Source organism: Puma concolor, chromosome A2 (genome assembly GCF_028749965.1).
Source record: "Puma concolor isolate L17-30 chromosome A2, mPumCon1.1.hap2, whole genome shotgun sequence".
Taxonomy (NCBI): Eukaryota; Metazoa; Chordata; class Mammalia; order Carnivora; family Felidae; genus Puma; species Puma concolor.
Window position 1 is genome coordinate 65,435,409 of NC_141668.1, and position 13,282 is coordinate 65,448,690.

Consider the following 13,282-nt stretch of genomic DNA (forward strand, 5'->3'; position numbering starts at 1 on the left):
TCTGTGTGTATATCCCCAAATAATAGATTGGGGAGGAATTTTTATGCTGCCAGTTTTATTTTTGTATTCGTGAAACATTTTCGTGATGGAAACCTGACGGTGTTTTCCTTTGGCCAAACTTGCTGTCTGTGAATATAATAGCTATGCAAAAATATAACTACCTTGGTCTTAAGACATGAGAGAAAAATTTAGCATGTTTGACACAGTCAACCCGTAGCAAAATTTATAATTGTCTTTAAAGTGTCCAAAAACCTTTTCCAGTTACCTTAATATAAATTTAACTGTTTGCAACCCCCTAAAATAGTGTATCATGGAACCAAACAAAAAGATAGAACCTTTTAGAAAGTCATATTCCTTGTCTTGTCAAACAATAACTCTAACCTTGTATAGATTATATTCGGACTTCAAACTCTATCGGCTCAGATTATGTCTTGGACTTCATTAGAATTAGATCTGTGGTCACTGTGCTTCCTATAAATCTATTATACTCTGCAGACACTTGCTGTGTGACTAGTAATGAGTGACTTTTTGCCCCGTGAGTCACATGGCAGAGATTTTGCCATGCTTGCAGAACTCACCAGATCATTATTTCTATAGACATGATGCTTCACACTGAAAGGTCATGAAATGCTTTAAAGGCAGAAATTTATGATTGCTCTTTGGTATGTATCATCTTCTTAGTTTGAAAGGGTGAGACTTCGATAATTTTTAATTAAGTCTAGTAGCTGTGTCATAAGCAAGCTGTGCTGGAAAATTATAGATGTTTATAGAGTAAATCATAAAGGCATGAATTCAAAACATAATTTTACGTGGAAACCATAGAGGAAACTGTCAGTAGGGAATCTGCTGATGTTTGTCTCTGTTAATAACAGCTACAGAAACTTGTATAATTATATGAGGTATTTAATGAATCTGTCCTTCAAAAACTATTTAGTACCGATTATTTGCTAGATACTGAAACATATTTTCTCTTTCACAAAAAGTCTCATAATTTTGAGCTATTTTTGAAATTATTTAAGAACTTTGTTTGCACAAAGTTTTAAAATGTGTTTCCCTGCTAAGTAGGAAACCCTTTATAATTTTACACAAAAGTAGGTCTTTCTGTTATTCCCCAAGAATTAATGTTTTGTAAGTGTCATGAATTTTCTTCACTTTCTAAATCAGAAAATTACTATGATAACAATAAGGGAAAAGTCACATTATTAGAATTATATATTGCATGCTTAGACATATAGTTTTCTAGTGAAATAACTTCTGTGCAAATCCATGTGCAAAGTATCTATCCAGATTTACACACAAATCTGTGTGCAAAGTATTTATCTGGATTTACAAAATAAATGCTGCTTCACAAAATTAAAGATACATTTTTATTTACCTCAGTCATAACTTCACTGTTAAACATTATATGCTGAAGACTACACAACCTCTTGTATTAATTAGAGCAGCCCAAGTTGTGTTGCAGTAACAAACAGATGAGAAGCTCAAAACCTTCAAAGAGAAATTATTTTTCCCTTATGGGAATTTTGCTGTGGTGCTGGGTAAGTTGCTAAGACAGTCTGCATTGGAGTGTTGAACCTCCATATGAAGACCTACGTGTTCGTCCCCATGCCAGTGGAAGAAGAGTTGAAGAGTCTCTCTGCTGCTTTCAGAACATCAGCATTAAATTCTTCCATCCAGAAGTGACATATCATTTCTACTGCCATTTGATTGGCAAAGCAAATCATATAATCACGGCTTGAAGTTGAACCTCATTTCAGTCATGGCAGGGTGGGCCGGGAATATAATCCTGTGTGCTAGAAAAAGGAGTGCTAGCTCCTGGTCTTACCCTTGATTTACTTCGTCTTCTTATGGTGTGTGCATGTCTTGAGGAACACTTTGTAACCTATTATCGGCAATACACAAAAATTGTCATAAAATGATTCTTATCCAAATGTCATTTGGAAAGCAAATACAAATGGTAGCAACTAGAGGTAGGTAGTTAATATACTGAAGAAAATAAACATATTTTTTTCAACTTAAAAAAATAAGTGTGCGTGTGTGTGTGTGTGTGTAGCTTCCTAAGCCTTGACTTCTGGTTAAATAAAATTGGAATTTCTCTTCTTAGATTTGTATGATACCTTGAGGTAAAAATCTTCCTTATATTGGATAAACTGTATATTTGGGTGGGTCCCAAAGCTTCTTTAAAATTATGCAAGGAAAAGGATGCAGAGATCATGCCAAGATTTTTCTGGAGTTTTCCATTGCCTCTTTGGCTCACAAGGCCATCCAGGCCCTCAACATGCGCTGGTTTGCTGACCACAAGGTGGTAGCCAAAGTGTACAACCAGGGTTGTTTTGATAGCAGTGACCATTCGATGTGACCTTGACCCTTTTCCCTGGACTTGCACTAGCTCCTGGTTTCCTCTGAGTTTTATAGAGTCATTCGTTGGTGTCTCAGGCCTAGCCACCCAGTGAGGGGATAAAAGTGCTGATGCTCTTAGCCCTGAAAAAAAAATGATGTGGAAAGATCTAAAAGGAAGCAATGTTTTAACACTTCATCCTGGCATATTTTTAATATAACTAATAGTATGTTGAATTGGAATAATAAATTAAAAATTGATGTTAGATTTGTAGCCTTCCGAATTTTTTGAACCCATGTTGCAGATCTCTTAATAAACTTAGCTTAAAAGAAAACATGATTTCCAAAATGTTTTCCACTGAGTATGATAACAACTTAAGTCTCATTATATAGTTAATTATCCTTACACAGCAAGAAATGAGCTTTTTTTTTTTTTGCAAAGTTCAAAATGACCTGATATGATAATTTCATCAGCCAAATTTTAGTGTGTATTTACACCTGCTTTAAACATACAGAGAATAGATGCAAATTAAAATAGAGTTGTGCCAATTTTTTTCACAAATAATTAGCAGTCTTCAAAAATTGTATTTTAAAGTACAAAACATTGGGTAGAGGAATGTTTATATTTTAACTTGGGGTTTTCACAGTTAAAAGCTTTTAATCCTAAGGGCCAGGGAGCGTTTTTATTCCTGGACAAATCTGAAGAACTCAGGATCCATTATCTAGGTATATCCACACATAATTCTGCCTTCTAGGTAAAAGTGCTGTCGCTTCCTCACCCTCCCATTCTAGACTTTGAAACAGGAGTGCTGTGTCGGTCTGTCCCTCCATAACCACCAAACAAGATTTATGCAGACTCCATGGTGGGAAGTCTTCTATCTCTTTCTGCAAGGAAAAACAAAGGGGAAAAGGAGTAGAGATGGTGTGCTACAGCAGAATCTTCTGAGGTTCTCTCTGGCTAACATTCTTCCATTTCAGTTCCCCGAAATCATGCCACTGCCAATGTGATTTTCACTTAGAGGTGGTCGGCTGTCAAAGGGTTTTTGGGCTGCAATAAGCAGTAAAAACTATGAGCACTTTAAAGCTATAATTCATAGTACACTAATAGCCACTTAGCAGGAACCCGGTCCACTTCCTTATCCTGACTGCCAGTTCCTTCTCTGTGTGAACTTTGCACCCTAATGGACGGTATCAATATTGCAAATTCCCAAAATCATATCTGCCTGTATGCCTTGCCTTTTATTTTTTCTTCTGCCTCAATAAAATTTTCCCTTTTTTCTCTCCCTTCCCAGAACTCTGCTTGTCAAAATCCCACTCCTTCAAAACTCATCTCATTGCCTTCTACCTGAGGCATTTTTTAGTCACCCCAAAACTAATGGAATCTATACTTTTGAATCCCAATTATACTACCTCTTTTAACATTATTACTATATTCTGACTAAAATTATACCCATTTGTGTGTTTGCCTATGCCTACTACTTTCCCCCACTGCATTATAAGATCCTTGAGAGCAGCAAAAACTATTTATAACCCTGCTAGGTATCTCTTGAAGCGCTGGACATAAACATTGCCTACTATAACACTCAATACGCTTGTATTAATGTTTCGAACACGGTTCCTTTATCTTTTCAGTCTTTTCAGCCATTTAAATTGTAAGAACTTCAATGTCAGAGCCAGAAACCCAGGAACACCATAGCTCTGTTCAAATGTATGTTAACACAGCTTTTAGGGACTTGATGTGGGGAGGAAAAGTTACTTTTTCATTTGTTAGAGACGTTTCGCAAATAGTAGTTGGTGTTTTTATATGAGCATGGACATTTCTTTATACAGTAGAATTTCATCAGAGTAATATAAAGTCTGTCCACTTGCCAGAATGATAAAAAGCCTAAATAGTCACATTAGTATGAAGCATATATTTTTATGTATAAGAGGATTTTTTTAAGAATACCATTTATCACTAATTTTGTCATGGGTGACATTTTATAATTTCCCCAGTACTATGGAAATATTCCCACGTGTCTGGAATTAGATCTTCCCATAAATAATAAATAAATTCAATATTATATCTATCAATTTTTCTACCGTAAAATTATTCCCAAAACAACAGAACGGATGCCGCAATGACTGATTACCCCAAGCCATGCTTTCAAAATTCCCGTATCGTCATTCTAATTAAGAATACATTGGGGCTTATCTGTGCGAGTATCCTGACACCAGTCCAAAGCTGCTGATGTGGCTTTAATGTGGACTGGGGCAAGAAAATAAATAGCCTTTATGTCTGTAAACTTAACAACCATCTTGCAGTTCCTCAACACGTTACACTGATGTTGTAGAAGTTTTTTTCTTATTTGTTCCAAAGCCAGCCAGTCAATTCCAATGTCAAAAACAACTGAGGAGTTTTAGAATCACAGTTTAAACAGTATACATACACTCACAGTAAAAATGAGGTAAGTAAAGAAACACTTTTTTTGTAGATCAATAATTTCACTATTAAATTTAAGGTATGGTTAAAATGGTTGCCTAAAATGTGCATATGAATGTTTATAAATAGCATGTGTTTGTCTGAGAGAGAAGATTGGATAAATCTAGAGCCTCAGGGAATGGGTAATAAGAGTGCTCATTTACTTCTCCCCGATCCAATTAGTATGTTTTAGAATCCATTCCTATTCAAATCCTAAACTTCTTTTCAGAGGCTGCCAGGGTCACTGAGCTGTGTGATGGAGGATAGGCTATGATCTGTGACAGATGTTTTCACCATCATGAAGCAGGGACATTAACGAAATGCTACTTCATTCTGATGTTGATCCCATGTTCACCACTGTATAAATGATTCTGAATTGCAGTTAAATTCTCATATAAACTGCCTACCGATTTATTTGCTGAATTAGAGGGATGCCCTTAATTATAAGTGAAGTGATAACTGAAGATCATCTCGGAGTGTGGTTTTGTTTATGACTTTTACCCACATCTCAAATTTTGGAGTTGTCTTCCCTGTTAGGATCACTAGCTATTGAATCACCTTTTCTTATTTAACAACCAGGTATTTTCTGCCCCTAAAATAAAATTCAGAGGCTACATAAGTTCAAATTGATTAAACTGTCAATAAAGTAAGCAATAAATTGCTCCCCGACTCTGCTTTTAACGATACAAAGCTTTTTATTTTTATAATTGGCATTATAAATAGCATAGTGGTAAGACACTGAGCTCCATAAATTCTTAACTGTTACTGTTACATCATTTAAGTTGCATTAGTTCATTCGCCTTATAATTTTTAACTTGTCAGGCAGTTTGGGGTATAAAATAATGTCCCACATATAGAGTACTTATAACAAGGCTAGCACATAAAAAATGGTTCCAAAATGATAACTTCACACCATATTCTATTGATTAAAAGACGTATCCCTTTTACCTTTTATTATCTCTGTAATTATTACATCTTACAATGGATGCGTTTTAAAACCACTATAGCCAGACAGAAGTTATAACATAGTTGTCATTGCTAGTACATGTGAATTGTGTTGTTATTCCTGGTGACAATAGCAATTCCATGATATGTCTGCTAAAAATAAAAACAGCAAAGAACCATTCTTCGTTGCTTGCTTAAATCTTTTGTTGACAACTTCTGGTGCAGTTAAGAATGCAACAGCATCAAAACTTAGAGATGGGAAGAAAGACCTGGAAACAACAGGAAGTACTCTTTTTAAAGAAATCCTACATCATCAACACTTTGGAAACAGGATGATGGTTCTGTATAGGAGAACAAACTTTGATTCGTGTGAGTTAAAAAGTGACTCAAGAGATTTGGACTCTGAAAATGAGATTGAGGAATGTCTTCCCTTTTAATGTATGCAATCAAGTGATGTATTTTTTTAAATGTAAATAAATCATACAAATGGATTTCAATAAGCATCAGTAAAAAATAGGACTGAAAAGAAAGCAATGTATCATAGTTTAACTTGTAGCCATTGCTCTTTCTTTGAGGAATAAAATGATGGTATGTCTCTCAGCCAGTGACATCTTAGATTTGAATAAATATGGTACTATCATTACTACATGGCTTTCCCAGTAATGCTGTAGAAGATCAGACAGCATCAACTGATAAAAAAAAAAAAAAAAGAAACAAAAACACACACAAAAAAACCTGTTTCTAATTGCCCAAATGCCTAATGTATTAAAAGAAGCAATACTTCAAAACACATATTTAAGATTTTCAATTTGGAATATAACATTTGAGAACACATTGGGTTTTCACCATGCACAGAGTCTCAGTGCCCACATTTCCCTGGGCCAGCAATCTATAGGGTCCATTTGTACCTCATTTTCAGCTTCTCTGGAGAACAATGGCCTCTCTCTTTAAGGTGCTCCATAGTGCCCCCCCCCCCCACAGGCAAATACCATGTATACTGTATAGCTTAAATTTTAACCTGGAGGATGCCAAATGACGTAAGATTAATATGTAATTTGCCTTCTTAGCAGCATGCTGGTCACATGCTATGTGCTAATAAATGGCGGGTATCATTGTTATCGTTAATTCCAAAAGAGAGAGAACAGTAAGTTTCCTGTTAGCACCATATCTAATCCTCTTTGTTTATTTTTATAGGTGGAGTTCACTGTCCAAATAGCAGTGCTCTGCAAGAGGTACGCAGCTGTAATGAGCATCCCTGTACTGTGTACCACTGGCAGACTGGCCCCTGGGGCCAGTGCATCGAGGACACTTCCGTATCGTCCTTCAACACAACTACAACTTGGAATGGGGAGGCCTCTTGCTCCGTGGGCATGCAGACAAGAAAAGTCATCTGTGTGCGGGTCAATGTGGGCCAAGTGGGACCAAAAAAGTAAGGGCTTCAGAATGACAGCAGTAAATACTGTGGTCAACCATGCAGGGGATTGGCTCAGGCTTCACTTGCTTCATGAAATGGAGCATTTTAATGCTTGTCACACCTGTCCTCAAGAGTAAGATTTGTTTGTTTTGAACGTCAGCCACTAACAAAGTTCTAACGGCTCCGGAATCTTGTGCCTGGGATCTATGAATTCCGTAGAAGTATTTCTCTGTGCTATCTACTTTCATTTTTCTAGTAGCGCTTTCTCCTTTTATGAAGCTAGTGAGGCAGTGAGGGAAGTGCTTGCTCTGGGCCTGGCTGATCGATAATGACCGTATATGAAGTCCTAACAGTGCAGATGATCCATGACCTCCCATGTACCCGTAGGCTGTGGAGTCTGCCGATCTAGTTTAATTGGGCTGTAGCATTCTATGATCTGCCTTTCATTTCCCCTGGAAAATACTATATCAAAAATACTGAGGCCAAACTTATTACATCTTTTAATGGTTAAATGAATAAGCCATTTACTTCTAAGAGAGAGCCTTGGGATAGGATGAGTGTTATGATAAGTAGAAAAACCATCCGTTTCTCACTGTGGTTACAAGTAGTATAATAACCAGGCAAGCAATTTGCTAGAGAGAGAGGACAAAGAACTAGAGAGTTGACATAGTATACCTACCTTGTGCAAAATATAAAATGAAGAAACGTGTCATGGCATAACTGAGCTAATCAATTTGAGAAAATTAATAAGTCAGTTCTAAAAACGTATCCCTTTCAGGGGAAAAAAACACTTTTATCTGTTGAGACTTAGCATAAATCTTTTAGAATTCATATCTTCTTAGCCATATGAAACACGCAAAGTAAAACCAGTCAATTTTGCATTGGTATTAAAATGTCCATAATTTCCAAATACTTGTCCAGGTGCATAACTGTGATGTGTCACCTTCAGCATGCTACTTAACTGATTCTGGCCTTAGTTTTCAATGTTTATTGAAAGGATTTAATGCAAAAAATAGTCATGTGGGCACTCAATAAATCTTAGAAATTATTATTTTCTCTTAAAAATTTGAGACCCTTCCTAGTGTTTTTTAAGGAAATGATAATAATGTACCTGATGTATGAAAAACTTCAGGGCATAAATAATATTCCTATTAGGAGTTGTTTTTACCTGGCCAGGATTCCAGACATTAAGGATATTTTTGCCCCATACTTTATTTGACTATGTAATTTGATATTCTGAAATATTAGAAAAGATATGCCAGGAAGACTTGAATAAATTGAGAAACTGTTCCGCATCCTTAATTGGTAGCCCCAAACCAATATTTTAATAGAAATAACGCTAAAGTTGTGATGAATCTAACCCAGAAAGTTAACGTGCAGCATATTAAAATTATCTGGCAGTAACAGTAGGGGCAGAAGTGCCAAATCCTGAGGATTCCAGGTCTTGCTGGGACAAGTATGGAGGTAGAAATATTCCCTGCCCAGGGTTATAACCTGAGCAACTGGGCACAGGATTGAGGGCTATCATGCCAATCTGCTATGAGTAAGCTCACTCTGTTCCTGTTCTACTGTTAATCACTTTGCAAACATTGCTGTTGATATTTTCCTCACTTACACAAGTTCCAAACTGTTTTTCCCAAGCACTAATATACATGCATATAAACTTACGTGTGAAAGAGCCTGATGGATTAATGTCATTAAATCATTCAATAGGAAGGGTATCCTGTAGCCCATGTCAAACCACCACAATAATCCATTAAAAATTTGCTTTGCCCTTGCAGCCTTTATTCAATGACCTGGATACATGTATAGATTTGTTAAATTAAATGCACTTACTTTGCCATTAAAGTTCTGAAAAATTAAGCAAATGCTGTGAATTTGAAAGAAAATGTTATTACCTTTATCCCTAAAAGCTAGATTAAATTCAATGAATGCTTTTCCGTGCCAGGCATTTGAAACAAAAATGCAAATAAAAACATTGTTTTAAACTCCTCTTAATAAAACAGATTACTCTGCAATGGTAAAATCAATGTTATTGATCTTATCTATCCTCAGAGTAACAAACTTCAACTCCTATCACATCTGTTTAATTTGACCTTGAATAAGATTTGGGGGGAAATCAATTCCTTGATTTAAACCACAAACACTAAATACAAACAGTACAAAGGAGAAAAGAAGCATGTTGACTGAACCAATTGCTTCACCAAAGGAAGTCTGAATTCATTTTATTGGATGTAATCTAGGCTGTATAATTTATCTTTGTGTGTTCATTTAACGGCTTTGTTGTTAGTAATTTTGTTCTCCACAGTTAGCCAAGTATCTTGCTGTGGATATTTCTAAACTAAAACAGAATTTTGGAGGTTGTCAACGATAACACTGTAAATTCCATTGATTTATAAAAGGGCTAAAATTTGAAGAGCTCACAACTGAGTAATGCTCTCCCATTATTATTTTTTTTTTTTTTAATTTTTTTTTTTCAACGTTTATTTATTTTTGGGACAGAGAGAGACAGAGCATGAACGGGGGAGGAGCAGAGAGAGAGGGAGACACAGAATCGGAAACAGGCTCCAGGCTCTGAGCCATCAGCCCAGAGCCCGATGTGGGGCTCGAACTCACGGACCGCGAGATCGTGACCTGGCTGAAGTCGGACGCTTAACCGACTGCGCCACCCAGGCGCCCCTCCCATTATTTTTTTTTAATGTTTATTTTTGAGGAGAGAGAGGGAGAGGGAGAGAGCATGCATGCAAGTGGGGGAGAGGCAGAGAGAGAGGGAGAGAGAGGATCCAAGAGGGGCTAGAACTCACAAACCACACCACAGGATCATGACCTGAGCTGAAATCAAGTCAGCAGCTTAACTGACTGAGCCATCCAGACATCCCTGTTCTCTTACTATTAGAGTTGTAAAATTGCTTCATTGCAAAGGAGTGCTCCCAAAGATACTAATCAATAATTGCATAATTTCAAAAGAATTAACAGTATCATAGGTGGGGTTTTGCCATATACTGTTTCCTAAGAATGCAGGTTAAATTAAAATTCTAGTGATTTATAATCTCAATTGTAACAATTCATTAACTTCTATGACTCCCATCTAAACTTCTTTGTTGTCCATGACTTTGAGTAGTCATAGCAATTAGGAAAATCCAAGGTTGGGGCTTCTGGGTGGCTCAGTCAGTTAAGCATCTAACTCTTGATTTTGCTCAGGTCATGATCTCATGACTCACAAGTTCAAGTCCCACATCAGGCTCTGTACTGGATTCTCTGTCTCCCTCTCTCTCTGCATCTCCTTGCTTATGCTCTCTCTGTCTCTCTGTCTCAAAAATAAATAAATAAATAGACATTTTTTTAAAATGAAAATTCAAGGTTATCCTCAACAAGGAGATTATTTTTTTTGAAATGTGGAGTCATATATAATTTTTAAATCCACTTCCAAATAAACCCTAGTGTTACAGAGTGAAAGGGGAAAGCATGTATCTGTATAATCGAATAGAACATAATATTTATGTATGAGATGGGATATGTAGATAAATTATTATAATACAGTGATATAAAAAGTGAACTGTCAGCAAAGTGCAATAAAGAAATTATGGGAAGGAGATTAATGATGTTGGTATTTTTTCACTCATACTTCAGTTCTGAAATCCTGATTAACTTACTTGTTAAAAGATAATTTATCCTGACCTACAGAAAATTTGGCTTCTCCCATAGGGAGTATTTTTAAATCCCATTTTTCACTAATTTGCCAAGTTATTCCAGCAACAGTAATACTAGTTGTTCAGTTTATTTCTTCTCTGCCTCTTAGCTTCTTTGTCAAAGATTTATATGACATCAAAAGATAACTTCTTAGGAATCAGAACAGGAAGTTACTTTTAGTCATACAATTTATGCTATTATGTTGCGTTGTCCTTAATTTACCTCTTCTTCTAGTGTTAATGCTAGTGATCAACATTTGACCACCAATAGTAGAATCAGATCTTGAAGATACAGAGAAGAATTGGGAAATTGAAAAATCATTTAAGTATACATAAAAGTATACTTAAAACTCTTACATCACCTTCCTAAAGTTATCTTATAAAAAGTGCAAAAGCTTATATAAAGTAAGACATTTCAAAAAAAAAAAAGACATTTTAGTATATTGGATCATCATATTTCTCATGTCCCTAATAAATATTTTTACTGTATTTTTTAAGATGATTAATTTTACTATAATTTGTCAAGAAAGGTGTTTTATTTTTCTTTAAATTGATCGGCTATCTTTGATTTATTTATATTTACTCTTTTGGTCCAAAACATATTGTAACTTATAAAAATATTTAAAATTCCATAATTCTTTAGAATAGAGATACTAAATGAAACCAGGACTAAAGGAAAAAACTGCCTATCCTAATGATCTGTACACTTTTATTATTTTGTTATTATTATGAAATATATAGCTGTAAATATAGTATCATTTTTGAAAATGCACTATGTATTGAATATACTCCATTATAAATTTATGCTACACATATTTTGTGAAAATAAAACATAGAATAACCTGGAAACATAATCAGCAATAAGCTTATTTACCTATACAAAGATGTAGAATTAGTTCTTAAATTGGTAATTTGAATTCCCATAAATTTCTTATATAGCACGTTAGAAAATATTTTTTAATAGAAAGATTATTATAAGGGGATAAGGTAAATTATATTTTGTTCTAATAGTACGATTACTATTATTAAATTTATATATCCTGCCTTGAGAACTTTTTGAGGTCTAGTTTGGAAGAAATAATCTAGTTATATAGTTCTTATCAAAAGCAGACTGGCTCCTGGAATTTAAATAATATAGATTAGTGACTCTTTAGCAATTTTAGCAATGAAAGACTTAAAAACATCAAATTATGTAGTTTTCTGGGTTACTAAAGAGGCCTAGTAATTTCCCTCTGCGTTTTCTAGGTGTCCTGAAAGCCTTCGACCTGAAACAGTGAGACCCTGTCTGCTTCCTTGTAGGAAGGACTGTATTGTGACACCATATAGTGACTGGACATCGTGCCCCTCCTCATGTAAAGAAGGTATGATGAGCTAGAGTTGTGAAGTCTACCTACCTAGAAAACCCACTCACCAGGCAGGACCTCCAAGTTCTTCTAGATGAGCAATATTTATAATTCTTATATGAGGCCGTGTAATCCTGGTTTGTCATGAATGTCGTAAAATTCTAGTTTCCTTCTAGAAGATAATACAACTTTAAAGAATCAAACAAATGAATTTTATAACAAAAACCGATTTAAGACTCTTCGATGTAAGTCACAATAAGAGATGCTTTTGAGAGGAGGGTTAAGATGGCGGCAGAGGAGGGTTAAGATGGCGGTGGAGTAGGGAGACCCTAACCTTGACTCCTCCCTCAAGCACAGCTAGATAAATATCAAATTTTTCTGAACACCCAAGAAATCGATCAGAAGTCTTAGAGAGCAAAACTGCACATCTATGATCTGCATCAAAATGAAAGAATTATAGGCTTTATCATATTAATAAGATTTCCTTTAACATTAATTCCAAAAGAATGTGTAGTGTCCCTCCATATTTCTTTCTTTCTTTCTTTCTTTCTTTCTTTCTTTCTTTCTTTCTTTCTTTCTTTCTTTCTTTCTTTCTTTCTTTCTTTCTTTCAACATCCAAGTTACTTAGCATATAGTGCAATAATGATTTCAGGACTAGAATCCAGTGATTCATCTCCTATGTATAACACCCACTGCTCCTCCCAACCAATGTCTTCCTCAATGTCCCTTGCCCATTTGGCCATCCACCCCCACCCAAAACTCTCCAGCAACCTTTAGTTTGTTCTCTGTGTTTAAGAGTCTCTTATTTTTTGTCCCCCTCCCTTATTTTTATATTATTTTTGCTTCCCTTCCCCTATGTTCATCTGTTTTGTATCGTGGGTCTGGGCCCCTGCCTACCTATTTCTTGTCAGTAAGAGGGTTGGAAATCTTATCAGTACTGATACAGATTCAATTATATGACACCCTCCCCCACCTTCCAGGATGGGAATAAAGGAAAGAGAAAAAGGGCCAGATTGTACCTCTTCCAATACTTACCATAGTACGAGGCATTTTTACAAGATGAGGATTTGTTCCCAGTTCGGTTTGGTTTTGC

General features: G+C 35.7%; 1 protein-coding gene across 3 annotated transcripts in view; it reads left to right on the top strand.

Annotated features, from left to right (window-relative positions):
* The window catches only part of THSD7A (thrombospondin type 1 domain containing 7A), a 449,664-nt gene that overhangs the window by 342,892 nt on the left and 93,490 nt on the right, over positions 1-13,282 (top strand). For all 3 annotated transcript variants that reach the window (XM_086695294.1, XM_086695275.1, XM_086695285.1), the window contains 2 exons: positions 6,938-7,172; positions 12,092-12,207. In XM_086695294.1, coding sequence (XP_086551420.1) covers positions 6,938-7,172; positions 12,092-12,207 — 351 coding nt within the window. The remainder of the gene's footprint in view (positions 1-6,937; positions 7,173-12,091; positions 12,208-13,282) is intronic.